The 25,966-nt window shown below is 37.8% G+C and overlaps 1 protein-coding gene across 1 annotated transcript in view; it reads left to right on the plus strand.

The window, feature by feature from the left end:
• Window positions 1-25,966, plus strand: part of GTF2F2 (general transcription factor IIF subunit 2) — a 152,297-nt gene that overhangs the window by 25,839 nt on the left and 100,492 nt on the right. Inside the window, exon 4 of the mRNA XM_059143962.1 lies at window positions 1,709-1,853. Coding sequence (XP_058999945.1) covers window positions 1,709-1,853 — 145 coding nt within the window. The remainder of the gene's footprint in view (window positions 1-1,708; window positions 1,854-25,966) is intronic.

The following is a 25,966-nucleotide window of genomic DNA, read 5'->3' on the forward strand; positions in this document are numbered from 1 at the left end:
CTTCAACATTATTTCAGTGTGACAGAGGCATTTTTGTCTGGATTTTTCAGGGCTTTAGATTTTGACCCATTAAGTCTAGGACGTAATTGTGGCACCTATCACATAGTAGAGAAATATTTAACAAATGGTTCATAATCTTTCCTGTGTGGTTGGGAGATTTAGTATTTCATGTTTATAAATCTTCTGATGTAAAATGTGATGCTCCCAGGGGCGCCTGGGTGCCTCAGTGGGTTAAAGCTTCTGCCCTCTGCTCAGGTCATGGTCTCAGGGTCCTGGGATTGAGCCCCTCAGGCTCTCTGCTCAGCAGGGAGCCTGCTTCCTTCTCTCTCTGCCTGCCTCTCTGTCTACTTGTGATCTCTGCCTGTCAAATAAATAAATAAAATCTTAAAAAAAAAAAAAAAGTGATGTTCCTTTGGGGAGATCTGGTATATAGCAAAAATCATTTTGAAAGAACATCTAGTATGTGGTTTTTATTCTAAACCTCAATATTGCATTATCTTTGTAAATATTTAGTTGTATTTCTTAAAATATTAAAAAATGAAATAGTACCATGTACTCCTACACTAGTCATTAAAACCTAAAAATATATATATATATATATATATATATATCCTCTGCTTTTGGGAGTGTTTAAGCTTTCTTAGTAAATACCTCACTTTTCCCCCCCTTAAATACAATTGATTTCTTTTTTTTTTTTTTTTTTAAAGATTTTATTTATTTATTTGACAGAGAGAAATCACAAGTAGACAGGCAGGCAGAGAGAGAGAGAGAGAGGGAAGCAGGCTCCCTGCTGAGCAGAGAGCCTGATGCGGGACTCGATCCCAAGACCCTGAGATCATGACCTGAGCCGAAGGCAGCGGCTTAATCCACTGAGCCACCCAGGCGCCCCATGATTTCTTAATACTCTTACAATATTCACTCATTCAGCAAATACTGTTTCCCTTCTATGTGCCAGGCATTTTGCTATATATTTATTTATATTTATTATATATTTAAATATATATTTAAGTATATGTATTCATAAGGATATAAATGTAACAAGATACGATCCTTTGAATTCACAGACCTTAAGGGAAAAAAAATTATTTCTGTTTGGAAATAGAATTTCTTCAGCCGTAAACCACAGAAAACATTTGAAAGCTGTCACCTATCTTTATAATAGTAGATTAGTTTCATTATTCTGACAAATGGGAATATATTCTCTTTCTCTGCTTAAGATTTATTTATTTTATTTGGGGTGGAGAGGAGCAGAGAGAGTCTTCAGCAGATTCTGCAGTGAGCATTGAGTCTGATGTGGGCCTTGCTCTCACAACTCTGAGATCACAACCTAAGCCAAAACCAAGAGTTAGCTGCTTAACTTGACTGCACCACCAGACGCCCCTGAATTCTCTTTTTATGATGAAGTATTAAAGGTTTTTTGGATAAAGTTTTAGAGAAATGGGTTTTTATTTTTTACATTTTCCCAAAATTTTATTATGAAAAAGTCAAACAAACAATGTTGTAAGAATTTCATGGTTAAGAGTAATTAATATTTTATTACCCTTAATATATCACATATTTACTCATCAGTTTTAGAGAAATGTTTTAATGTCTAGAAACAAAGATACACGTTTTTTTAAAAGTATTTGTTTTATAATCAGAATTTCTGTGAATGATACTTTGAATACTTAAGCTTGTTGTAATAAGCTCTTGTTAATGTGTCTGTTAGGTGTCATTTACTTTGAATGAGGATCTTGCAAATATTCACGACATTGGTGGAAAACCAGCATCAGTCAGCACTCCTAGAGAACATCCATTTGTCTTACAAAGTGTTGGAGGACAGACATTAACAGTCTTTACTGAGAGCTCATCAGGTAAGTGGGAATAGAATTATTTAATATGATTCCTGTATGTGTTGTATAGATTTTCTGTCTCAACATAGACTTTGAGGTCATTACCAAGGCTTCTCTACCTGTTGTTCTATCTCTATTTATATCATGCTATTTATTTTATTTCTCTAAGTACTTTCCTGTGATTAATGAAATTTTGGCTATTACTCGAGGGTTTAGTTTCCATTTGGGGTATGAAGAAATAGAACAAAGCAGATGGCAGATTGTGGTGCATCAAGCTGTCTTCTAGGATGTTGAAGAAACAGTATTCTGAGTTTTGCCAAGATAAGGTCATACTTGCCTGTTTTGGTAAATCAATATTCAGCAACTATAAGTTGTGCCTTAAAAAAATCTCTTAATATTAGGGAATATTTTAGTCAGAGTTTTTGCTTTTGTGGGTTTCAATATGAAGAGGGACTTTTTAGTGCAGAGAGATGAACTGTTTGTAATTGGTTTTGACTTCCAAGAAGCTGTGTTAAGTATAGTTTATAAATTTTATGTGCTCTCAGATATTTTACCAGTTCAATAATCAGGAGCAGGTGTTTCAGTTTGTGAATTAAATATAGAAGGAGCTTTTTTGCAGTGTACATCTATGTTTATTTTCATTGTTATTTGATTCTTAACCTTACCTGAATTTAGACTATTACTATTAATGCAGCAGGGCAGCTCACTTTAGTGGAGCTAACTTCTCATATCTAATTTAAAAAATTTATTGGTTGTCTAAAGAAAATGATTTGTGGTTTTGTTGTATCTTCTTTAAATATTACAAAGAAAGCTGTAAGAAATTATAATTGTTAAGAATGTTGTTTTAAAAAAGAATATGTTCAGATAAATCTTTTGTGGTGTCTTAGATTACCAAGTAGCTGTTATAAACTGATCAAAAAGACAGTCTTTTTTTCCCACCGCCCTCCTTGGACATAGAGTGTAACAAAATGGTAAATTATAGGGGTGCCTGGGTGGCTCAGTTGTTGAGCATCAGACTCCCGATTTCGGCTGACGTTGTGATCTCGGAGTCCTGAGACTGGAGCCTCAGGTTGGTGGGGGTGGGGCTTCTCTCCCCCTGTCCCTCCCCTTGCTTGCTCTTGCTCTCTTTCTCTCTATAAAATAAATAAATCTTTTTAAAAATACCCAAATGATAAATTACAACTTTTATATCATGTGGTTTAAGATAAAAATTTTGTTTTATTGCATTATTCTGTTGCTACAAATTTGTAATGTAGTATTATGGGAGGAAGAAAATGTTAAACACATGCATTTTCTCTTGGAGAGGTTTCAGCTACTCAAGAAGTATTTATTGTATGCCGCGTTATGCAGGGCATAGCATAGGTGTATCCAAGGACTTCGAAATTTTTTTGTGATTGGCAAGATTTAGCAAGACCTATTGAACCTGTGAGGTTTTCTCTACTTTTGTGGTTGTCTATGGAGTAGAAGAGGCATATGGCACCAAAACAGGAAATAGGAGGCAGAACCTTGAACAAAAGTTGAACTACACTTGCAGAGAAAGGTACCTTATTTCAGCTTTTTTACATTTTACTAAGTTGCTCATTTTTCGAATGCATGATATATTATTATTATTATTATTATTTTTTAAGATTTTTATTTATCCATTGGACAGACAGTAGTAGTAGACACAAGTAGGCAGAGAGGCAGGCAGAGAGAGAGGAAGGGAAGCAGACTCCCGCTGAGCAGAGAGCCCGACGCAGGGCCCGATCCCAGGACCCCGGGATCATGACCTGAGCCGAAGGCAGAGGCTTTAACCCACTGAGCCACCCAGGCGCCCCTGCATGATATATTATGATACAAAAGATAGTGGTTTACAAAGGTGAGGTTTGTTACTCTCAAAATTCATCTTCCATTTTAATCTTATAAATCCTTTAGTTAGTATTGTGCTCTTTTTGAACATTTTGTGTTCATATTTCTGGTTACAGTGTACTCCAAAGTGAATATGGTATTACAAGGATTATCTTGGCAGGGATATGGAAGAGGATCAAGATTGTCATCCTTCTTCTGGAGTTTGGACAATATGTTCTTGCTTTGTCGAACTGTGGTGATACAAATGCAGATCTAAGTTACTGTTAGATGCTTCACACCCCAAGGAGCTTTTTCTTTCTTAATTTCTGTCATTTCTGTTTCATGTTATTGTTCCTTGGCTCTCCTTGTAACTTTCTGTGCTTTAATTTCCTTATTTGTGAAATGGAATAAAAATTATTTATATTTAGGTCTAAATAAGAATTTTTTAAAACACTTAGAATAGCACTCTACATAATAAATGCTCAGTAACGATTAGCTATTACTGTTATTAATTTTAGATCTTATTTTTTAAAGATCTATATATGTATATGTATACGTATATATGATTTAAAGTAAGCTCCAGGCCAAGTGTGGGGCTTGAACTCATGACCCCAAGATCAAGTATCACATGCTCTACTGACTAAGCTCACCAGGTACTCCTATATTAGATCTTACTTTTAAACACTTCAGGTTTCAAGTTTATTTTAAGGCATGTGCATGCATTTTAGCTTGTCTGTGTGTGTATCATCTGATTAACTTCAGCCAATAGAGATTTTTATGTTTGGTGTTTTTTGATTGCTTGGATGTCTGAGAAAAAGCTCTGTAGAGTTGCCGTTGTTAACAGTGTATTTCCTTGAGGGGCACTGTGTCAGTTGCCATTTCTAATCTTTAAGGTCTCAGTTCTACAGCTGGGTCCCTTGAATCTCTAGGGAGTCATGAATAGACAGCAGAGGCTTGTAATTGCATGACATATTTCAAATGTTAGATGTAGAGTTGCCTGGGTGGCTCAGTTGGTTGAGCATTCCACTGTTGATCTCAGCTCAGGTCTTGATCTCATGTTCGTGAGTTTGAGCCTCACACTGGGCTCCACACTGGGCATGGAGCCTACTTAAAATTCTAAAGATATATCTTTTGAATTTTGTATTTATACACACACACACACACACATTGGAGTATTCCTATCTGAGGAAACATGTTTTATTTTTAAGGACTGTTTTGGGTTGACCCCCTTTTTGGTCCACATTTCTCTATGAAATTCTAAAATATGCATATTTTTCTGGGGAACAGGACTGTAGCTTTCATTGGTGACCCAAAAAAGCTTTAGAGTCCACACTCTAGTATTAGCTTGGTTGATCATGAACTGGCCAAAGTGTGAATAACTGAACCATTTTACAGTGAGTAAAGCTGTTTATTTTACAATGAAATATGCATAAAGCTGGCATTATTTTAAATATTTTTATGTTTTCCCTCAAGCATAGAGCTGTACCAGCTTATAAAAAATTGCTTTTCTTGGCTCTTCACTTTTTTTTTTTTTAATATTTTATTTATTTATTTGACAGACAGAGATCACAAGTAGGCAGAGAGGTAGGCAGAGAGAGAGAGAGAGGAGGAAGCAGGCTCTCTGCTAAGCAGAGAGCCCGATGCAGGGCTTGATCCCAGGACCCTTGGGATCATGACCTGAGCGAAGAAGGCAGAGCCTTTAACCTACTGAGCCATCCAAGCTCCCCTCTTCACTTTTTTTTAATAGTCTGTGGGTCTATAAAATGTAGAATTTGATAAGAAGAGTTAAAACCTCACTTGTTCCATGTGTTAGGAGTTAAATTTTAATAACTTTATTCCTTCTATAATACACATTTTGCTGGTTTTTGAGAGGCCTCCTTGAACCAATTTTTTCTAATGATTCAGTTCTACATATTAGAGTATCTTTGTGGGAATGGAGTTTGAGGAGACTGATGATATCTTTTACATTATCTCCTTAATACAATCTGCATTCATTTCATGAGTGTTTTATGAACACAATTTATTTCTAGTTGAGTATTCCTATCTGAGGGAACATGTTTTATTTTTAAGGACTGTTTTGGGTTGGCCCCTTTTTTGGTCCACATTTCTCTATGAAATTCTAAATCTATTTCCCTGTTAAATATTTTTATTAGCTAATATCCTTATCTTTCTGCCTTTGTCTAAGGAGAAATTCTTCATGTGTTTGGTCTTTATTTTTCTCCCCTTGGGTCTTTGGTTTAGTATTTTTAGCTACTATTGGTAATTAAATAACTTCGATTTCTTTGTAATTTACACCCCATCTTTGTTCAAACTTGGGTTTTCTTTATAATTGCAAATTCTAGACTAGAATTGTTCATTCATCTGTGTAACAGATTTTTTTTAATGCTGGGCCCTGTGTTAGAATAAGGCTAGACTGGCATACCTGGGCAACTCCGTGAGTTGGGCATCTGCCTTCTACTCCGGTCATGGTCCCAGGTTCTGGGATGGAGCTTGTCAGGCTCCCTGCTGAGTGGGGAGTCTGCTTCTCCCTCTGCCTTTCCCTCTGCTTTTGTTGCCTCGCATTCTCTCAAGTAAATAAATAAAAATATTTAATTTAAAAAATCAGAGTTCTATTCAGCTGGGCAGCTGGTATCCTCACTACAGAAAGTGCTCTAATGGAGCTGTGTATAAAGAAGAAAAAAGAGTAAATGAAAGAACTGGGAATGACTTCAAATGTGGAGATAATATTTGAGCTGGACCTTGAAGTAAGCATGCCTTAATAGGAGGCAAGAAGGTAAGATAGAATGCATTTTTCTTGCCTCCAAATAGCCTGTTCTTCACTTTGCTTTCTCCTCCCTGTCATACTTCATCATAATCTATCTAAAAAGCTATTAAATAGTCCTGGTTACATCAAAGCAAAATAGCTCAGTTGTGGATTTGATAGTCTAGTTTAGAGATTAAAAAGTTTGACCTGGTGCAGTGGAAGTGGAAAAGAGAATACTGTTCTAAAGATAGGAGAGGTAATTTTGACAGCTTTTGGTGATGAATTAACTGGGAGAATTGGATGAGTGGGAAGCCCAGAATGGTTTCCAGGCTTTTTCAGCTTGAGCATCTGGGTAAGTGGGGAGACCATAACTGAGTTAGAAAATATTGGAAGAGATGGGCAGGACTAAAACTGATGGACCATGGTGGTGGTTTTGCTCTAAGTTTTCATTATCTTTGACCCCTCTGCAGCAGTTCATTAATTGAGCAACTGATATTTGTACCTACTGTCTGCAGGACCTCTTTTATTTAGACTTGGAATACTTCAGTGAGCAAAAACCCAGCCTTCCTAGTGCTTACATTTTAGTAAAAGGAAACAGCAACAAATAATAAATGTAATGAGTAAATCTTTTTGCAGTCTAGAAGGTGGTGAGTTATCTGGGGGAAAAAAGCAGAAAGTGCAATCAGGAGTCCTGAGTTGAAGTTGGGACTTTCAAGTTTAATATTTTAATTTATTTTTAAGTTGGCTCTGTACTTAACTTACTTGACAGTAAGGTTTGTATTAGTCATTTTACTCCTGAATTAAACCTTATGGGTAGGTTACTATGTCTTGTGCTTATCACCGTTGTGTTTGGGCTAGGATTGGCCAATAATGGGTGGGTGTATTAAAGCATAGGTGTTAAAATAGTTTATTTTCCCCAAAGAATTACTACTACTCTAAAGGTACATTCTACAATGGTTTTTAAGTGAGACGGTTTATTAGTAACTTCCTTCAAAGTTTCTTAAGACATTTGAGGTTCAAAATTGAATATTAAATTCCTTTCTCAGTTTTTTTCTTTCTCATTACATTTTTTGGCACAATTGATTCCTTTACTTTCTTTTTGCTAACTAGAGTAGTTCAGCAGTGTGTCCTGTAACACTTGGTTAACCACTGTACACATTATAATACCTCTTCCTGGGATAATAAAGCAGCTGAAATAATTGGAAGTATGTGTGAATATATTTGGTGGTGGCCTGCCTAATTTACTGTCAAGCCTGAATTTGGTAACATATACCAACACATATTTGTCTTAGAACACATTAGTTTAAATTGGAGGAAAACTGTTATAACTGTGGGAATGCTCTTTGCAGATTATCAATCATGTTGGAAATACTGTAGAATTTATAATCTGCCTTGTGTGGATTATTCTGCAGTAAAGGCAAATAAAGGATAAATATAGGTAGTATTTTTATTTAAAGTTGAATTTTTGACTGTTAGTGGGAAACATTAACTTGGTATGTTTCCCCCATTTGTTGAGAATGGGATTTTAGCTGTATGATTTGCAGAGGTGGATTAAGCTTTACATATATGTGTATGTGGTTGTTAGCATTCATACTACAGCTGATTCTTCTGTTGTTGAATTTTTTTTCTTATCACTGCCTTTAAACATGAGTTACATTCTGTTGTTTATTAGATCAGCACCATATGCTTTGTTACTATTTACCATGCAATGGGAGTCAGGTTTTATTTAGCCTTATATATCATAATTGTAGTTATTTTTTTAATAATTATTTTGTATCACTTCAATGCAGTGGTTCTTGAACTTTTTGGTTTCAGGGCACCTATACATTACATGTTAACATAAATAATATTTATATGAAAATAGCCCTGTTTCCAAAAAAGAAGTAGGTGGAAATGTATTTCACATTCATATCTGGTTTAAAAGACAGGTTGATTCTCCTCTCCACTTCTGCATTCAGTCTATAGCGGTATGTTAATTTTGGTTGAAGTATCTGTAGGAAATCTGATTTCTTACAAATACTAAGTTAGGAAAGGGAGGAGTAATTAATGAAATTTTCAGATACGTGTGCGTATTCTTTTGCTACTATACCAAAATTCTGTAAGGGTAGTTTCTTTTTTTTTTTTTTTAAAGATTTTATTTATTTATTTGACAGAGAGAGATCACAAGTAGACAGAGAGGCAGGCAGAGAGAGAGAGGAGGAAGCAGGCTCCCCGCTGAGCAGAGAGCCCGATGCGGGACTCGATCCCAGGACCCTGAGATCATGACCCGAGCTGAAGGCAGCGGCTTAACCCACTGAGCCACCCAGGCGCCCCTGTAAGGGTAGTTTCTTAAAGGTTTGTTGCCGTATAGAGTTTAAACCCAGATCAGTAAACTTTTAATACTCTGTTACACTGAAATCCATAGGTTGTGGGGTGCCTGGGTGGCTCAGTTAGTTAAGCATCTGCCTCCTGCTCAGGTCATGATCCCAGGGTTCTGGGATTGAGCTCCATGTCGGACTCCCTGCACAGAGGGGGTTTTGCTTCTGCCTCCTGTTCTCCGTGCTCCTGCTCTCTTTCTGTCTTCTCTCTCTGTCAAATAAATAAAATCCTTAAAAAAATAAAACAAAGAAATAAAGAAAATAAATCCATAGGTTTTAACTAGTACTTTGTGAATGGATTTTTACGTACGTGTGATTTTGTAACATCATATGTCCATCATTTGGAGAATGTTGGTTCACTGAGCTATGCACTTCTTCCACATGTTGACATGTTTCCTTATATCAAAATTTTGCATTTATTAACATCACTGATTTAATCAGAAAGTCTTTAGATAGCTGTCAAGCTTATGATGGGTGGGTATACATGTTTTGAAATTGGTACTTTTCGTTTTGAAAGTTTGAATTTTATTAACTGGCATCAAATGCTCTTGGTTGTTTCTTAGAAAGGTTGGCCTTATTCCATTCATTTTTGAGAAAGTAGATACCTGAGTCTGATAACTATAGTTTGTGTGTCTGCCCCCAGGCTTTCCACTCTGCCAGTGAATTATGTGCAAAGACTCTGTGGAAGGAGTAAGGAAGCTGGATTTTTTGCTTACTCTTGAGTAACGGCTATGCCACGGAACTGAACATTTGGAATCCTACCAGTTTCTGGCAATTTTATTCTTGTCAGGAAGAGCAAAAACTGAAGCAAAAATGTATGACTTTAGTGCTTTGTGTTTTTCCTGAACTGCCAGCAAGTTTTGTGGCTGGTTCAGCTTTGAAATTTCTGCCAACTGCCTGAACCAGGTCTGCTCTCTGAAGTTGAACCTAATAGCAGAAAATGTTCCTTTATTCAGTGGCTGGAAAGAGAGTAAAAGGCATGTTTGTATTCTTTTCATATTTAGGTATGCATGCATAAATGCACGGTTGGTACACACTGTAGATTTAATAATTTGGGGATGAAGGTGCGGAGAAAAAAATTGAAGGATGAAATTAAGGTTTGGAATCACAAGTTATTTAAGGCTGATTTTTAAAATGAAATATTTCAAGCCTATAATAAACTGTATAGAATAGTTCAGAACTGTTTATATTTGCCATATTTTTTTAAAGGATATAAAATGTTCCGGATACAGCGGACATTCCTTTTTTTCTCCTCGTCCCATCCCACCTCCCTATCCAGAGGTAACCATTGTTCTGGAGTTCAGTGCGTATGTTATTGTGACTCATTTGAGAGTCTGCCGTTGCTTACAACAAAAGACTTAACAATTTTACTCAAGAAAACAGAATTCTTGGGGCGGCGGGGTGGCTCAGTGGGTTAAAGCCTCTGCCTTTGGCTCAGGTCAGGATCCCAGGTTCCTGGGATCGAGTCCCGCATTGGGCTCTCTGCTGCGCAAGGAGCCTGCTTCCCCCTCTCTCTCTGCCTGCCTCTCTGCCTGCTTGTGATCTCTCTCTGTGAAATAAATAAATAAAATAAAATAAAACAATTCTTTTTTTTTTGATGCACAATAATGTATTTTGGAAATTATCACTTCAAAAGAAAGGAGAAAATAGAAAATAAGGATAATTTTTAAGATTGTGATATAATTGACATGTATTGTCATTGTATGTATAAGTGTACAGTATGTTGAAGTGAACATTTATACTGCAGCATGACTGCCACTGTAGCATTCGCTAAACCTCTATCACGTCACTTAATTAACATTTCCTCTAGTGCTGAGAACATTTGAAATCTAATCTCTTAGCAAGTTTAGTGTTTACAATAGAGTTTTATTGTCTGTGGTCCCTGTACAGTATTAGATCTCCAGGACTTAGATATTTATTAGAAGAAAACAAAATTCTTTAGAGACAGTTTAAGCAGTGTCATCTAAATTTGTAGTAACTAGGAAAGTTCAGTGCTTGTATTGAATGGAGATTTTTTATTTTTTAGTGTAGAGTATATCTTGACAAGCCTTTTTATTGTTGTTTTGTTGTTTCTTTACTACATGAATTTTTTAATTCCCTAGAATTTAGTATAAATTATGCAAACAAAAGTATTATTAATGAGAAACCTAAGAAATTCAGTCCTATGTGCAAAATACCTAATTCATCAGTGGAAAATATAAGGATAAAAGAAGACATTTAAATTTTGTGTTAGCCTTGCCACCCATACATTTTTTATTTTGGTAATGTAGTCTCTTCTATATCTGTATTGTAGTAATTACACTGTCAGTATTTTGAATACGAGTCAGATAATATTTATAGTATTATTCTTCAGAAGAATTGATCTATAGTTGATGCAAGGAATATTGACACATTTGGCTTTTCATCAGTTTTAGTCATTGCTATGAATTTGTTGAAGTAACCTAAGTTTCCAGTTTTGTTACTCATGAATTCTGCTTTAATTTTATTGCTTATCAAACTCAACACTCAAAGAACAAATAATCCAATCAAGAAATGGGCAGAGGACATGAACAGACATTTCTGCAAAGAAGACATTCAAATGGCCAGCAGACACATGAAAAATTGCTCAACATCACTCAGCATTAGGGAAATACAAATCAGAATCACAGTGAGATACCACCTCACACCAGTCAGAAGACTAAAATTAGCAAATCAGGAAGACAGATATTGGTGAGGATGTGGAGAAAGAGGAGCCCTCCCACACTGTTGGTGGAAATGCAAGCTGGTGCAGCCATTCTGGAAAAACAGTATGGAGGCTCCACAAAAAGTTGAAAATAGAGCTACCCTGTGGCCCAGCAAATGCACTACAGGGTATTTACCCTAAAGATACAAATTTAGTGATCCGAAGGGGCACGTGCACCCCAATGTTTATAGCAGCAGTGTCCACACTAGCCAAATTTTGGAAGGAACCTAGATGTCCATCAACAGATGAAGGGATAAAGAAGATGTGGTATGTTTACATAATGGAATACTGTGCAGCTATCAAAAACCATGAAATCGTGCCATTTGAAATGACATGAATGGAACTAGAGGGTATTATGCTAAGTTCATTAGAGGAAGAAAATTATAATATTATCTCTCTGATATGAGGAATTTGAGAGGTAGGACAGGGGGTTGTGGGGGCTAGAGAGGGAAAAAAATGAAACAAGATGGGATCGGAAGGGAGACAAACCATAAGAGATTCTTAATCCCATGAAACAAACTGAGGGTTGCTGGGGGTGGGGGTTGGGGTTAGGGTGCTGGTTGATGTACATTGGGGAGGGTATGTGCTATGGTGAGTGCTGTGAAATGTGTAAGCCTCATGATTCACAGACCTGAATCCCTGGGGCAAATAATACATTATATGTTAATAAAAAAATTTTGTTGCCTAAAATCTACTGGAAGTTGCGGTTGTGACCTCTGTTAAATAACTTTATTTTGGACCTGTCTTCCCTGTATCCTTGTTCGTGATTTTCATGGAGAATGTCAAAAAGCCTCAAGTTTTTATCTTTATCTTATGTCTTATTTGCTTGTTGTTCCTAAAATTCAGTTTTTATCTCAATACTGCTCATTTTCTGATTTGTAAAGCTGTTAAGAAGAACTTAGGAGGGGTGCCTGGGTGGCTCAGTCGTTAAGCATCTACCCTTGGCTCAGGTCATGATCCCAGGGTCCTGTGATTGAGCCCCGAGTTGGGCTCCCTGCTCCGCCAGAAGCCTGCTTTTCCCACTCCCACTCCCCCTGTTTGTGTTCCCTCTCTTGTTGTGTCTCTCTTTGTCAATTAAATAAATACAATTAAAAAAAAAAAAGAACAACAACTTAGGAGGTTTTTATTATACCTGGAGGGACTGATACGCTGTACGAATGTGTTTCTCTTTTTTCCTTTTTGATTTTCTATAGCCTCCGGGTTATGAAGTTGGTTCTTTGTTTTGATTCATGTATACTTAAGATCTTAGGAAGACTTTGGCTTCTTTACAAAACCTACAACATGGTAAAATCAATTTTACAGTGTTACAGTACTTGAGGTATTAAAACTAAGTCTTGAAATAATGTTAATTTAAAACCATTTTAGTTGTTTTAAACTATCTTAATATTTTGAAAGTCATTTTCTTCGGCTGTTTCAAATAACTTTATTGCCATTGTGTGTTTTTTTTTTTTTTAAACCCCGTGCAAGATTGTTGCACACAGACATGGTTTTTGTCTCTGGTTCTTTGAACATAAGTGTATTCTTTTATCAAAATTTAAAATTGAGAAAATGCAGTGTAGCTGATTTTTTTTTTTCTCTGCCATGTAGCCCCTTGTTATAGGAAGAGAAGACACATTGCTTGGTTGGCTTTATACTTTTATTGCTTGAAACTGTATTCTTTTGATCTGGTGATAGTTCTAATACAGTAATTCCCTATGGGAAAAAGAAGCTTAAGACTTCAAAATTTATTTATTACTTTAAAAAGGAATTAATATTCTTTGTTGTTGTTGTTTTAATTTTTATTTTTTTAAGTAAGCCCCTCACCCAATGTGAGGCTTGAGCTCACCACCCCAAGATCAAGAGTTGCAAGCTCTACTGACTGAGCCAGCCAGCCGCCCGTCTACATGTTTTGTTTTAATTTAATTTAATTAATTTATTTTTAAAAAATATTTCGTTTATTTATTTGACAGAGAGAGACACAGCGAGAGAGGGAATAAAAGCAGGGGGAGTGGGAGAAGAAGAAGCAAGCTTCCCACTGAGCAGGGAGCCCAATGAGGGGATCCCAGGACCCTGGGATCATGACCTGAGCTGAAGGCAGACGCTTAATGACTGAGCTACCCGGTTCCCCTATTTCATTTTACTTTATTTCTTTTTATTTTATTACGTTTTATTTTAAATGTTTTACTTATTTGTTTGACAGAGAGAGAGAGCACACACAAGCAGGGGGGGTAGCCAGCAGAGAGAGAGGGAGAAGCAGACTCCCCACTGAGCAGAGAGCCTGACATGGGGCTTGATCCCAGGACCCTGGGATCATGACCTGAGCCGAAAGCAGGTGCTTAACCTACTGAGCCACCCAGCATCCCCCATGCATGTTTTTTTTGAATTATTATTTTTTTTTTATTAACATATAATGTATTATTTGTTTCAGGGCTAAAAGTCTGTGATTCATCAGTCTTCTACAATTCACAGCCCTCACCATAGCATGTACTCTTTCCCAGAGCCATCCGCTAGCCACCCTATCTCTCCCACCCCATCGACTCCAGCAGCCTTTAGTTTGTTTCCTGAAATTAAGAGTCTCTTATGGGGGACTCCTGGGTGGCTTAGTCTGTTGAGCGTCTGCCTTTGGCTTAGATCATGATCCCAGGGTCCTGGGATCGAGTTTGGCAGGGCTCCTTGCTCAGCAGGGAGCCTGCTTTTCCCTCTGCCTGCTGCTGCCTCTGCTTGTGCGTGCGCTCGTGCTCTCTCACTCTCTCTGACAAATAAATAAATAAAACCTTTAAAAAAAAAAAAAGTCTCTTACGGTTTGTTTCCCTCTCTGGTTTCTTCTAGTTTCATTTTTTTCCCTCCTTCCGCTATGATCCTATCTTGTTTCTCAAATTCCTTAAATCAGCAAGATCATATGATAATTGTCTTTGATGGACTTACCTAATCATTGTCTGCAGATTATGAATATATTTTTAAACTTCTGCTTTCTAGGTGTGTATCTTTATATAATTAGTGCAGTAGTTCTGAACTGGGGGCAACTTTGACAGCTCTGGAGACATTTTTGATTGTCACAGCTGACTGTTAGTGGCATCTGATTAATGATCGAGAATGCCACTAGACATCCTACCATGCACAGGACAAGGACAGCCCCTCACAGCGAGGAACCACGTAGCCCAAAATGTCAGTAGTGTCAAGGATGAGAAACCATGGTCTCATATAAGAGAAGCTGTTATTTTTAGCAGCAAGCTGTTTGATATAACTACTAGTGATATTAAAGTCCTAAAATAAATGAGGTTTTTTGAAGGTGCCAACAGGAGTGACCGCAACTTGTTTACCTCCCTAGTAATTGTTTTTGTTTTTCTCTTCCTTCTTTCTCTCTTCCTGCTGCTTTTCTTCTCTAATTGTGTCAGAAGAAATTTGTTTGCTTTTAGGAGACTACCCTTGAGGTTTTATCTTTATATGGATTTTTAAAAAATATCTACTATTAAGCACCATGTTTTTTCACTAGCTATTGTTGGTCATATTACTTCTTTAAAACAGTTTTGGGTGTTTGCTACAATCACAAAAGCACATTTTTCTTACTTAGTATGACTGAAGAAAACTCTTAGAGCAAAAAAATATGGTAATTTACATATGGCTTTTTATTGCTCTTGAAAAACATTCTTACTCTTAGAAAGGTATGGCTTGTCTCCTACCTCATCCACTTTAATTCAGGCTTGATTTAATTCTTCAAGCTTAAAGATTCATATTTAGTAAAGAGAAAAAGCAATATAAAGTTGAAATATGGCTGATTTCTCACCTATATATTAGTAAATTAGTGGAACAGAATTATCTGTAGGGCTTTTCATGGTAAAAGCTTACCAGGACAGGGTCTCCTGGGTGGCTCAGTCAGTTAAGCATCTGACTCTTGATTTTAGCTCAGGTCATGATCTCAGGGGCGTGAGATGGAGCCCAGCATCAGCCTATGTGCTGGGTATGGAGCCTGCTTAAGATTCTCTCTCTCTCTCTCTCTCTCTCTCACTCCCCCTCTGCCCCCTTCCCCTCTCTTTTTCCTCTTCTCTAAAATGATGATGATGATGATGATGATGATGAAAGCTTACCAGGGAAGAAAAATAAACTTTCTTTTCCCTTCCCCCACCCCCATTTGTTCTTTAACTTTTCACTATGGAAAATTTTTAAGCATTCCAGTAGCAGAGAAGTAGTATAGTTAATCTTGTTTCAGCTATACCACAGCCATTGCCCTTTGTATCTCACAGGATGATTGATTGATTATTTTATAGATTTACAGAGAGGAGAGAAAGAAAGCAAGGGGGAGGGGGGAGGGAGAGGGAATCTTAAGCAGGCTCCTTGCTCAGCACAGAGCCTGATGCAGGGCTTGATCTCCCACCTGCGCCAGAACCACCAGTTGGATGCTTAACCGACTGAGCCACCCAGGAGCCCCATACATCATTTTAAAGAAAATCTCACACAGTATGTCATTCTGTCTTAAAATTCTTCAGCACGTGTTTCCATAAGGATTCCTTTTAAAAAAATAAATAACCAGAATGCTGTTAGGATACCTTGCAAAACAAAACTAATTCCAGTATCGTAGATCTAGTCAGTGGGAGCTGTCATGCTCAAATTCCAATGTTCCCTGATCCCCTCTCCTTCTGATATGTGGTTCAATTCTTTTTTTTTTTTTTTAAAGATTTTATTTATTTATTTGACAGAGATCACAAGCAGGCAGAGAGGCAGGCAGAGAGAGAGAGGAGGAAGCAGGCTGTCTGCTGAGCAGAGAGCCCGATGCGGGGCTCGATCCCAGGACCCTGGGATCATGACCCATACTTAGTAGATATTTATTTTTCTTTTTTCTTTTTTCTTTTTTATAAACATGTATTTTTATCCCCAGGAGTACAGGTCTGTGAATCAGCACTCACCAAAGCACATACCCTCCCCAATGTCCATAACCCCCCCCCACCCCCACCCCCGTTCTCCCAATCCCCCTTCCCCCAGCAACCCTCAGTTTGTTTTGTAAGATTAAGAGTCACTTATGGTTTGTCTCCCTCCCAATCCCATCTTGTTTCATTGATTCTATTTTTAAGTTCTGAAATAAAAACTCATTCATCCATGTTCTTACCAGGTGCTAGAAGTGGACAGCTGTGGCCTGGGCAGAGGTAAAACAATACTAGAGAGCCAGCATGCTCTGAAAGACTGCTCTGTTTGGAAAGAAATGCAGATTATTTTTTTAAGACGCTATGTACGTATCAGTCCACAGTTTCTTGCTTATACTGTATCATTAGCTATTCCAAAAGAAGAAGGGAACAGAAACCCCTACAGACACATTCTGTGTTCACATTTTTCTCCTACCCCCTGTAAAAGAGTCAGTCTTGAGAATGTTTTATGGTTAGAAGTTGTAGCCTTCTCCACTCATACAGAAAAACAGCACACCATGCAGGCTTGTTTACAGCTTCAGTTTCTTTCTTTTATTTCCTTTCTTGATTTATTTGAGAGAGCAAGAGAGTGGGCACACATGCACACACATGAACGGGTGGGGCAGAAGAGAGGCTCAAGCTGAGCGCAGAGCCCAATGTGGGGTTCTATCCCACCGCCTTGAGATCATGACCTGAGCCACAACTAACAGTTGGTCACTTAACCTACTGTGCTACATAGATGCCCAGTAGCCTTGGTTTCTTTTGTATAACTACAGAAACCTTAATGACTATGAGGATTTGGTAGGTTTTTTCCTTCTTTTTCTTTTCTTTTCTTTTTTTCTTTTTTTTTTTTTTGGTAGTTTTTTTCTTACTGTGTAACTTGTTTTGTACCATAAACACTCTCTTGAGGGGAATGCCTGTACTGTTCAGCAAAGGAAAATGCCTTTTCACAATCCTTTTTCTGCAGCCTTTAGGTGAAGGATTTTTCTTTTCTTCCCGAGTTAGGGAAAGATTCCCATAGATTAAGGATTGTGGCGTAAATACCATGGATGGTCTCAGTGCCTGCCCGTAGTCTTTCTGCCCTTGCCATTTCTGTGCATGCTGGCTAACTTCTAAATCTCAACATCTGTGTCTCTGTCTGAGTGCACTTTCTGCTGTCCCCCATTTTGCCCTCCTGGAGGACAGGTCAGAAATGCTAGGATATTAACACTCATGCTGAGAACCACTCTCAACCAGTATCTGACAGGACTCGGTGGGTAAATATCTAGCTCCCTAAACCCTCAAGTGGGGCGTTCTGGAAGGATCTAAAACCAGATGGAGATAATAAACTGTAGCTCTCCCTTTACTCAGAAGGTGAAAATGATGTCTTTATAGAGATAACCTTGACATATACACCAGCTTTTTAAAAAGTCGCGGACCAAATGTGGTTTTATAATTCTTTTTAAGTTACTTAATGCCATACTTCACAACTTACCACTAACACACGACTATTTTTGTGGGAGCATTGATGTGTTCTTTGATCCTCGGCCTTCTGAGTGTCTTGTGTATCCAAATGGTTTTAAACCCTACTGTGATTCCTAGGATCGCTGCCCATAAAGCATTCTTTAATAGACCCAAATATTCTAAGGCTGAGATTCAGGAAGATTTAAAAGAGGAAGCCAAGATGTAGTTTCAGAACACATTGGTGTTTTTATGGTTGTGTGATTGCCTACGTTGCTTTCTCTCCCCTGATCATTGCTTGTTTCTGCTGCCGTCTCAGTCAGCTGCCTGTTGCCATTCTGATTGACCATTGTCATCTTCCTACCTGTGTTAGCATCCAGTGTGACTGACTGTGCTGCTGCTGCCTTCCCTAGGCTTTCATTAGTCCCACTAATAATGGAACTCAGTCTCACTGGGTAAACATGCCTTCTCATCCCTGCCCTTGTGTTCATTTGGATGTCCCCAAATCCTCCATGAACTCTTAAGATCTCAGGAAGGTGTCTCAGATACCATTCCTGATTCTTTTTCTCACTTCAGCCCCCAGTCTTTCATATACGCAGATTCTTTATTTACAGCTTTTTGAAGTAACTGTTTCAAAGCAGTAGAACTTCTGCACTGAATATAATTTACTCTGGAAGACAGTTGCAAGGGGAAAATATTCTGTATACATAGTACCTCATTAGTTGAAAAAACTATCATTTGTGAGAAACCATTTCATTCCAACACTGTAAAATTCATGAAAAGTAATTCACATAAATTAACTGCATCACTGATTCAGCTGACGTTTGCCTCCCCCAAAGCCTGTACTTGCTTCTAAGTCTTGTCAGAAAAAAATATTAAAATATGTTAAGTGGGAGAAAGAAAAATTAATTGGAGCCTGTGTAATGGTAAGTTTACCAGACTGTCTCACAAAGATAACCATAGTCTGTATTAAGAAGAAAAATAAGTAAAAATTTTAAATGCTAGGACTGTGGACTCTGAGAAACAGACTGAGGGTTTTGGAGGGGAGTTGGGTGGGTGATCAGGTGAGCCTGGTGGTGGGTACTAAGGAGGGCAGGTATTGCATGGAGCACTGGGTGTGGTACAGAAACAATGAATCTTGGAACACTGAAAAAATAAAGTTAAAAAAATTAAAAAAAAAAAAAAACAAAATGCTAGGACCATGACTCTGTTTTGCTTGTTCTTAACATGTTAGACCTTAAGTTTAGTATTTCTCTCTCTTTTTTAAAGATTTTATTTATTTATTTGACAGAGATACAGCAAGAGAGGGAACACAAGCAGGGGGAGTAGGAGAGGGAGAAGCAGGCTTCCTGCTGAGCTGAGAGCCTGATGTGGGACTCAATCCCAGGACCCGGGGATCATGACCCGAGCCAAAGGCAGACACAACCATTGGAGCCACCCAGGTGCCCCAAGTTTAGTGTTCTAATATTGCAGTATTTCTAAATAATACTGGTTGTGTCCACTGTAAGACTTAGCTTGAAAGTTAAATAATTATTAGGAAGGAAATAAGGTTCCTCAGTATATGTAAGAGATTGTATAGAAAAGTCAAAGTCTTTAATGAGTACATGAATTCAGAAAGCACATCTCCCAATGTTCTGTATTTTGAGCTGAGTGATGGTTACAGGGATGTGTTTACTTTGTGAAAATTCATCAGAGCTTATGAACTTATGACTTGGATACTTAAATGTAAGTTGTATTTCAGTAACATTTTTATTAATCAAGCAAAGCACAAGAAGAAAACACATTTTTCTAAAAATCTGTTTACCAGATCTCTTAGTTGATTCAAAAAGTTAATTATAGGTATTAAATCAAGTTATATGCTTTTGCTGGGGGTTTCATAAAACAAGGACAGCCTGAGTGGCTTAAACAACAAATTTATTTTCTCATAGTTCTGGAAGCTAAAAGTCTAAAATCAAGGTCCCATCATGTTTGTTTTCTTCTGAGGCCTCACTCCTTAGTGTGCAGATGGCTGCCTCTTCCTGCTTGTTCACATGGTTGTTCCTCTGTGCACATATACCCCTCCTGTGTGACCAGGTTTCTTCTTTTAAGGACACCAGTCATTTGGATTAGGGTCTACTCTAACTGTAGACTACAGTAACTGTAGAGTTACATTTTATTATCCCTGATTTGGTTCCGATTTCCCTAGAAGCTCACTCTGTGTTATTTGATTAGAAACCTAAAAATGACTCTGCAGCATGAGATGCGTCTGTCCCATGGTTTTCGTGGTACATACACTGCTACTTTAGCAGTACTGGCCAAAGTTACAGAATTAGAAGACGTGCTGTTTAAGTAGTAATTTACCAACATTATTAGTGGAGGAGACGACTTGCATTTTGACCTGGATCATTTCTGAATAAGAGGATGTGTGTGTGTGTTGGGATATTGATTGGAAGATAACTCATTTTACTAATCTTACATTAAAGATAGTGACTTTGCTGCACAGATAAAAGGAGAGTATATTGGAAAAATAAAAAGTCATAGACTGTAGGTTGAGTTTTAAGTACTAGGCAAAGATGTTTTAGGACAAGATAGTCAAAGATAATGGGTCATTAGAGTGAAACAGGGTCTAGAAAACCCTGTTCTATTGAAACTGATCTCGCCTGGATGTAGTGTTCTTTAATTTGGAAAACATGGCTCTCATGGTTCTTTCCTTTGAGTTTAATTTTAAAGGTAGAAGAGAAAGTACTTAAGGATTGTCAAGTTTAGGGGTGAACTCAGGAGTATAAGTCATGAATCTGTGTGTGTTATGACAACTAAAATAATGCTGGGGTAAGAGAGTAAATCCATCCTACGGGTCTGTTTTATTTGGCTTGCTTTTGTTTCGTTTTTTAATACGTACTGGTGATTTTAGGCAAGGCATTCATTCTCCACAAATGGCCAGGCTAATAGTGTAGCCATTATGTCTTATTTATACTCACTTGTTTCGTATACTTTTCTTACCTACCCCATCCCTGACAACTTTTGGGCTTAAAACGGCCTGATAATCTGTTTGATTTGCTTTTCTGAGATAGCAGAGTTAATTTGAATGACTTTGAGAATGGAACTACAGACCAGTTTCCTTTCTCTGTGTTCATGTCTTTCCTGCCTTGGAAAGAATACCAAAGAAGTGAAGAGATGAGTAAAAAGCCAAGTTATACCTCTTTGGACACAGGACAGAATGATAATGTGTTCTGTGGTTCTTTCTTTAGAAGAGTAGACAAACCTATTAAGCAAATAATAAGGAACCATACTGGAATGCTATAGATTTTCCTTTCCATTTGAAGTTAGGGGAGGGAAAAAAAAATCCCAGATTGAGAATCTTAATATTCCTGTTACCATACCCACTTTAGGAATGGAGCCTCATAGCTTATTTGGTTAGGGAATTAAGAAATTTTAATGGTAGAGACCAGTGGAAGGATTTGTATTTCCCAGGTATAGTTTCAGGTGAAAAGCAGTGTGATTCACTGTCTAAAAGATAAGTTTAGCCTATAAAAACATCATTTGTGGAATTAAAATTAAAATAAATAAATGTATAATAAAACATCATTTGTACAATTTTTTAAAAAGATTTTATTTATTTATTTGACAGAGATCACAAGAAGGGAGAGAGGCAGGCAGAGAGAGAGAGGAGGAAGAAGGCTCTCCGCCGAGCAGAGAGCCTGATGTGGGGCTCGATCCCAGGACCCTGGGATCATGACCTGAGCTGAAGGCAGAGGCTTTAACCCACTGAGCCACCCAGAAGCCCCTCATTTGTACAATGTTTTACGAAGTACTTTTGTAATACTACCACATGAGCCTCAAGAACTCAGAGGGAAAAACTGGTAACATGATGTGGGTTGGGCAGATTTAATTTAACCACCAGCTATGGGATCATTATTACACTATGCCCTGAGAATCTAATGTTTTGCAAAGACACACAGTTCCTGTCCTCAAAAGTGACTGAAAGGGGGGTAGGGAGGGGTTGGGTTTCAGTGGAAGCAAGAGACGAAGCAACCAGATTATCCTGAATGAGACAGAAGCTTCCCTGAGAGCCTAGCATTTACGTTAAGACCTGAAGTATTCCGAAGCAAGCAAAGCACACCTGTTGATCACTGAGGCAGCATGTGCAGAGGTTTGAGAGCATCGTGCATTTGGGGAACCATCGCTGGGAGTGTAAAGGCTGAGGCACAGAGTGCGGTGACATGGGACTAGATGTAGGTACAGACTGGAGAGGGAGTCAGGCTCTAATGAGGACTGCTTTCCACTGCATTGATGAAGGAAAATGGTGACTCCTGAAAGTGTGTGAATCTTGGTGACACTGCTCTGGGAGTGTTGAAGGGGGGCAGCATGTTAAACAGTTCAGGAGGTAGGGGCTATGGTACGGGACATCTCAAAGACTGACAGTGCTACTAGAATAAAGATTTGGGGAAAGAGGAGAAAAATAATTATTTCATCCTTGGAATTTGTCAGGCACTCATCTTTTTTGGGCTTCCGTGTTCTCCTAAGAGACTCAGTTTCATTTTGAAGTTAATTGTCATGCAGCTATAAATATTTTATATACATTTATTTCATCTTTTATTGCTCATACTGAAGAATGAGGAATGTTTTGATCATTTCTGGATATAGTGTTTTTCAAAAGACAGCTATTAGCTTTATTCACTCTAGCCGGCAAGTGTCTCATTCACTACTAGTGACTGTTTTTTATTCTCTCCCATTACTTTTATTCACAGAGTACACAGTACTTCTCATACGTCAGCTCTTGAATATTTGTCATTCTAAATTGAATTTGCTTTAAATAACTTTTGTGAAGGATCTTGCATTTTGTGATCATTGTTCCATGCAGTTACTCTTCAGTGAAAAGAATTAGCTTTAATAATGTTTATAATTCTGTATAAGGTCTTTTCGGTTACATTAATTATTAGCTCTCACTTGCAGTCAGTTTTTTATTGTCTTGACTGATATATTGTCTAATTGACTATCCAGATTGTTACCTGGGTATAGTGATGCTTTATAAATAGTGAGAAACAATTTCTCAAAGTAAATTTTTGAAATTTACTTTGTTTTTAAAAAATTTTATTTAAATTAAATTAACATACACTGTATTATTGTTTCAAGAGTACAGATTTGTGCTTCATCAGTATTATATAAGACTTATATATAATATATAAAAGACTGATCATCAGTCTTATATAAGACATGTATATAATATATAAGACTTATGTATATAATATATAATATAAAAGACTGATGAAGCACAGACCTGTACCCCTGGAACAAATAATACATTATATGTTAATTAACTGAATTTAAATTTTAAAATGTGGGAAAACAGGGGTGCCTGGGTGGCTCAGTTGGTTAAGCCTCTGCCTTTGGCTCAGGTCATGATCTTGGGGTCCTGGGATTGAGCCCCACATCGGGCTCTCTGCTCAGTGGGGAGCCTGCTTCCCCCTCTCTCTCTGCCTGCTGCTCTGCCTGCTTGTGATCTCTCTCTGTCAAATAAATAAATAAAATCTTTTTTAAAAATGTGGAAAAATCATAAAGCTAGCTATACCTACAAAAGAAAAAAAAAACCCCAACCCAGTGCTCATTAAAGCATATACCCTCTCCCAATGTCCATCACCCAGCTAACTCATCCCTCCACCCCCCCCCCCCACTTCCCTCCAGCAACCCTCAGTTGTTTCTTATGATTAAGAGTCTCAGGTTTTATCTCCCTGTCTGGAGAAACAAATTTTATCTGCTTTAGATTTAATCAGGTGATACATATTTGATACAAATCATTAAGAAGTGCTATTATGAAGTGCCCTGCGTTATTTTGAAGGATATTCTACTGCTGTGTAAGCTCTTTAGAAAATCAGATTTATTTGAAAATTGATTGTTATACCATTTCTTTTTTTTTTTTTAAGAGAGAACTAGAGCAAGTGGGTGGGGGGGCAGAGGGAGTGGGAGAGAGAGGATCTTAAGCAGGCTCCATGCCCAGCACAGAACCTGATGCAGAGCTTGGTCTCACGGTCCTGAGATATGACCTGAGCCAAAATAAAGAGTCAGATGCCCAGTCGACTGAGCCACCCTGGCACCTGATCATTATACCACTTCTGTGGAATATAGATACCTTTGTAAAACTGATCTTATAATATTTTAGATCTTCAGAGTTATAATTCTTTGAAGTTTGGTGCTTAAGGTTATAGTTTAAATCTTATAAATGGAAATTTTCAAGCGTAGTAGAATAATATACAAAGCTCCATATACCTATCTATTATTATTCCTTTTCCTACCTCCTTTGTCCACTGCTGGATTCCTTTAAGTAAATTCCAGGTGTAACACTTCATCTGTGCATATGTTAGTATGGTTCTCAGATCCTACTCTCTCTCTTTATGGATTGCTCTTTTCTCTCCCCTTAAAAATATGTATAAAATTAGACAAACCATAAGTGACTCTTAATCTCACAAAACAAACTGAGGGTTGCTGGGGGGAGGGGGGTTGGGAAAAGGGGGGTGGGGTTATGGACATTGGGGAGGGTATGTGCTTTGGTGAGTGCTGTGAAGTGTGTAAACCTGGCGATTCACAGACCTGTACCCCTGGGGATAAAAATATATGTTTATAAAAAATAAAAAATTAAAAAAATATGTATAAAACCATAAATAGCTCCAAAATAAAAACTATTTTTGCTTAAGCTGCATAGTATTTCTGAATTTTTCATAATTCCCAGTATTTATTTATTTTTAATTTAAGTTCAATTAGCCAATATATAGTACATCATTAATTAGTTTTTGGTGTAGTGTTAGTGATTCATTAGTTGCACATAACACCTAGTGCTCATCATATCACACAGTTACCTCATCCCCTCACCCACCTCCTTTTCCACAACCCTCAGTTTGTTTCCCCAAGTCAAGAATCTCTCATGGCTTGGCTCTCCATTTATTTTATTTTTATTTTTAAAAAGATTTTATTCATTTGTTAAGGAGAGAGCATGAGAGGGGGAGAGAGTCAAGGGAGAAGGCAGACTCCCTGCTGAGCAGGGAGCCTTACGCGGGGCTCAATCTCAGGACCCTGGGATCATGACCTGAGCCAAAGGCAGATGGTTAACTAAGCTACCCAGGTGCCCCCTTTTTTTCATTTATTTTAAAAAATATATTTATTTGACAGCACAACCAACTAGGAGCAGCAGAGGGAGAGGGAGAAGCTCATAATTCCCTATTTTATCTATAAGTAAACTTGATATTTAGTGATTTCTTAGATTTTATTTATTATTTTTATTGGTTTTTTAAAAGATTTGATTTATTATTTATTTGTCAGCAAGAGAGAGACAAAGAACACAAGCAGGAAGAGATGCAGGCAGAGGGAGAATCAGGCTTCCTGCGAAGCAAGGAGTCTGATGTAGAACTCGATCCCAGGACCTTGAGCTCCTTGACCTGAGCTGAAGGCAGACACCTAACGGACTGAGCCACCCAGGTGTCCCAGGATTTTATTTATTTATTTGACAGAGAGATAGAGAGAGCACAAGTAGGCAGAGCAGCAGAGAGAGGGAGAAGCAGGCTCTTTGCTGAGCAGGGAGTCCGATGCCAGGCCCCATCCCAGGACCTTGGGATCATGGTCTGAGTGGAAGGCAACTGCTTAGCCCACTGAGCCACCGAGGTGCCCTTTATTTAGTGATCTTAAAAATAAAAAGGAGTATTTACATTCTACTCTTTTTATATAATACCTTTATTGAAGTGTAATTCATATACACCATACAATTTACCCATTTAGAGTGTACAAGTCAGTGGTTTTTAGTATATTCACAGAGACCTGCAGCTGGCACCACAGTCTTTTTTAAGAGTGTATTTATCAATCCAAAAAGAAATGCCATACATAGGCAGTCACCTCTTATTCTCACTGCAGTCTCCAAAACCAAGGCAACCACTAATCTCCTTTCTGTCTCTATGGTTGTATTTAACTATTCTAGGCAATTCACAAAGTGGAATCATACAATACATATTTGGTCTTTTGAGACTGGCATTTTCACTTAGCACGTTTCCAGGGTTCATCCATGATTTAGCATTGATCATGCTTAATTTCTTTTATTGCTGAATAATATTCCATCGTATGGATATGCCATGTTTTCTTTATCCATTCATGAGTTGGTGGGCATTTGGATTGTTTCCACTCTGGGACTATTAAGAACAATGTTGTTTAAG

This window comes from Mustela lutreola, chromosome 13 (assembly GCF_030435805.1).
Source record: "Mustela lutreola isolate mMusLut2 chromosome 13, mMusLut2.pri, whole genome shotgun sequence".
Classification (NCBI taxonomy): Eukaryota; Metazoa; Chordata; class Mammalia; order Carnivora; family Mustelidae; genus Mustela; species Mustela lutreola.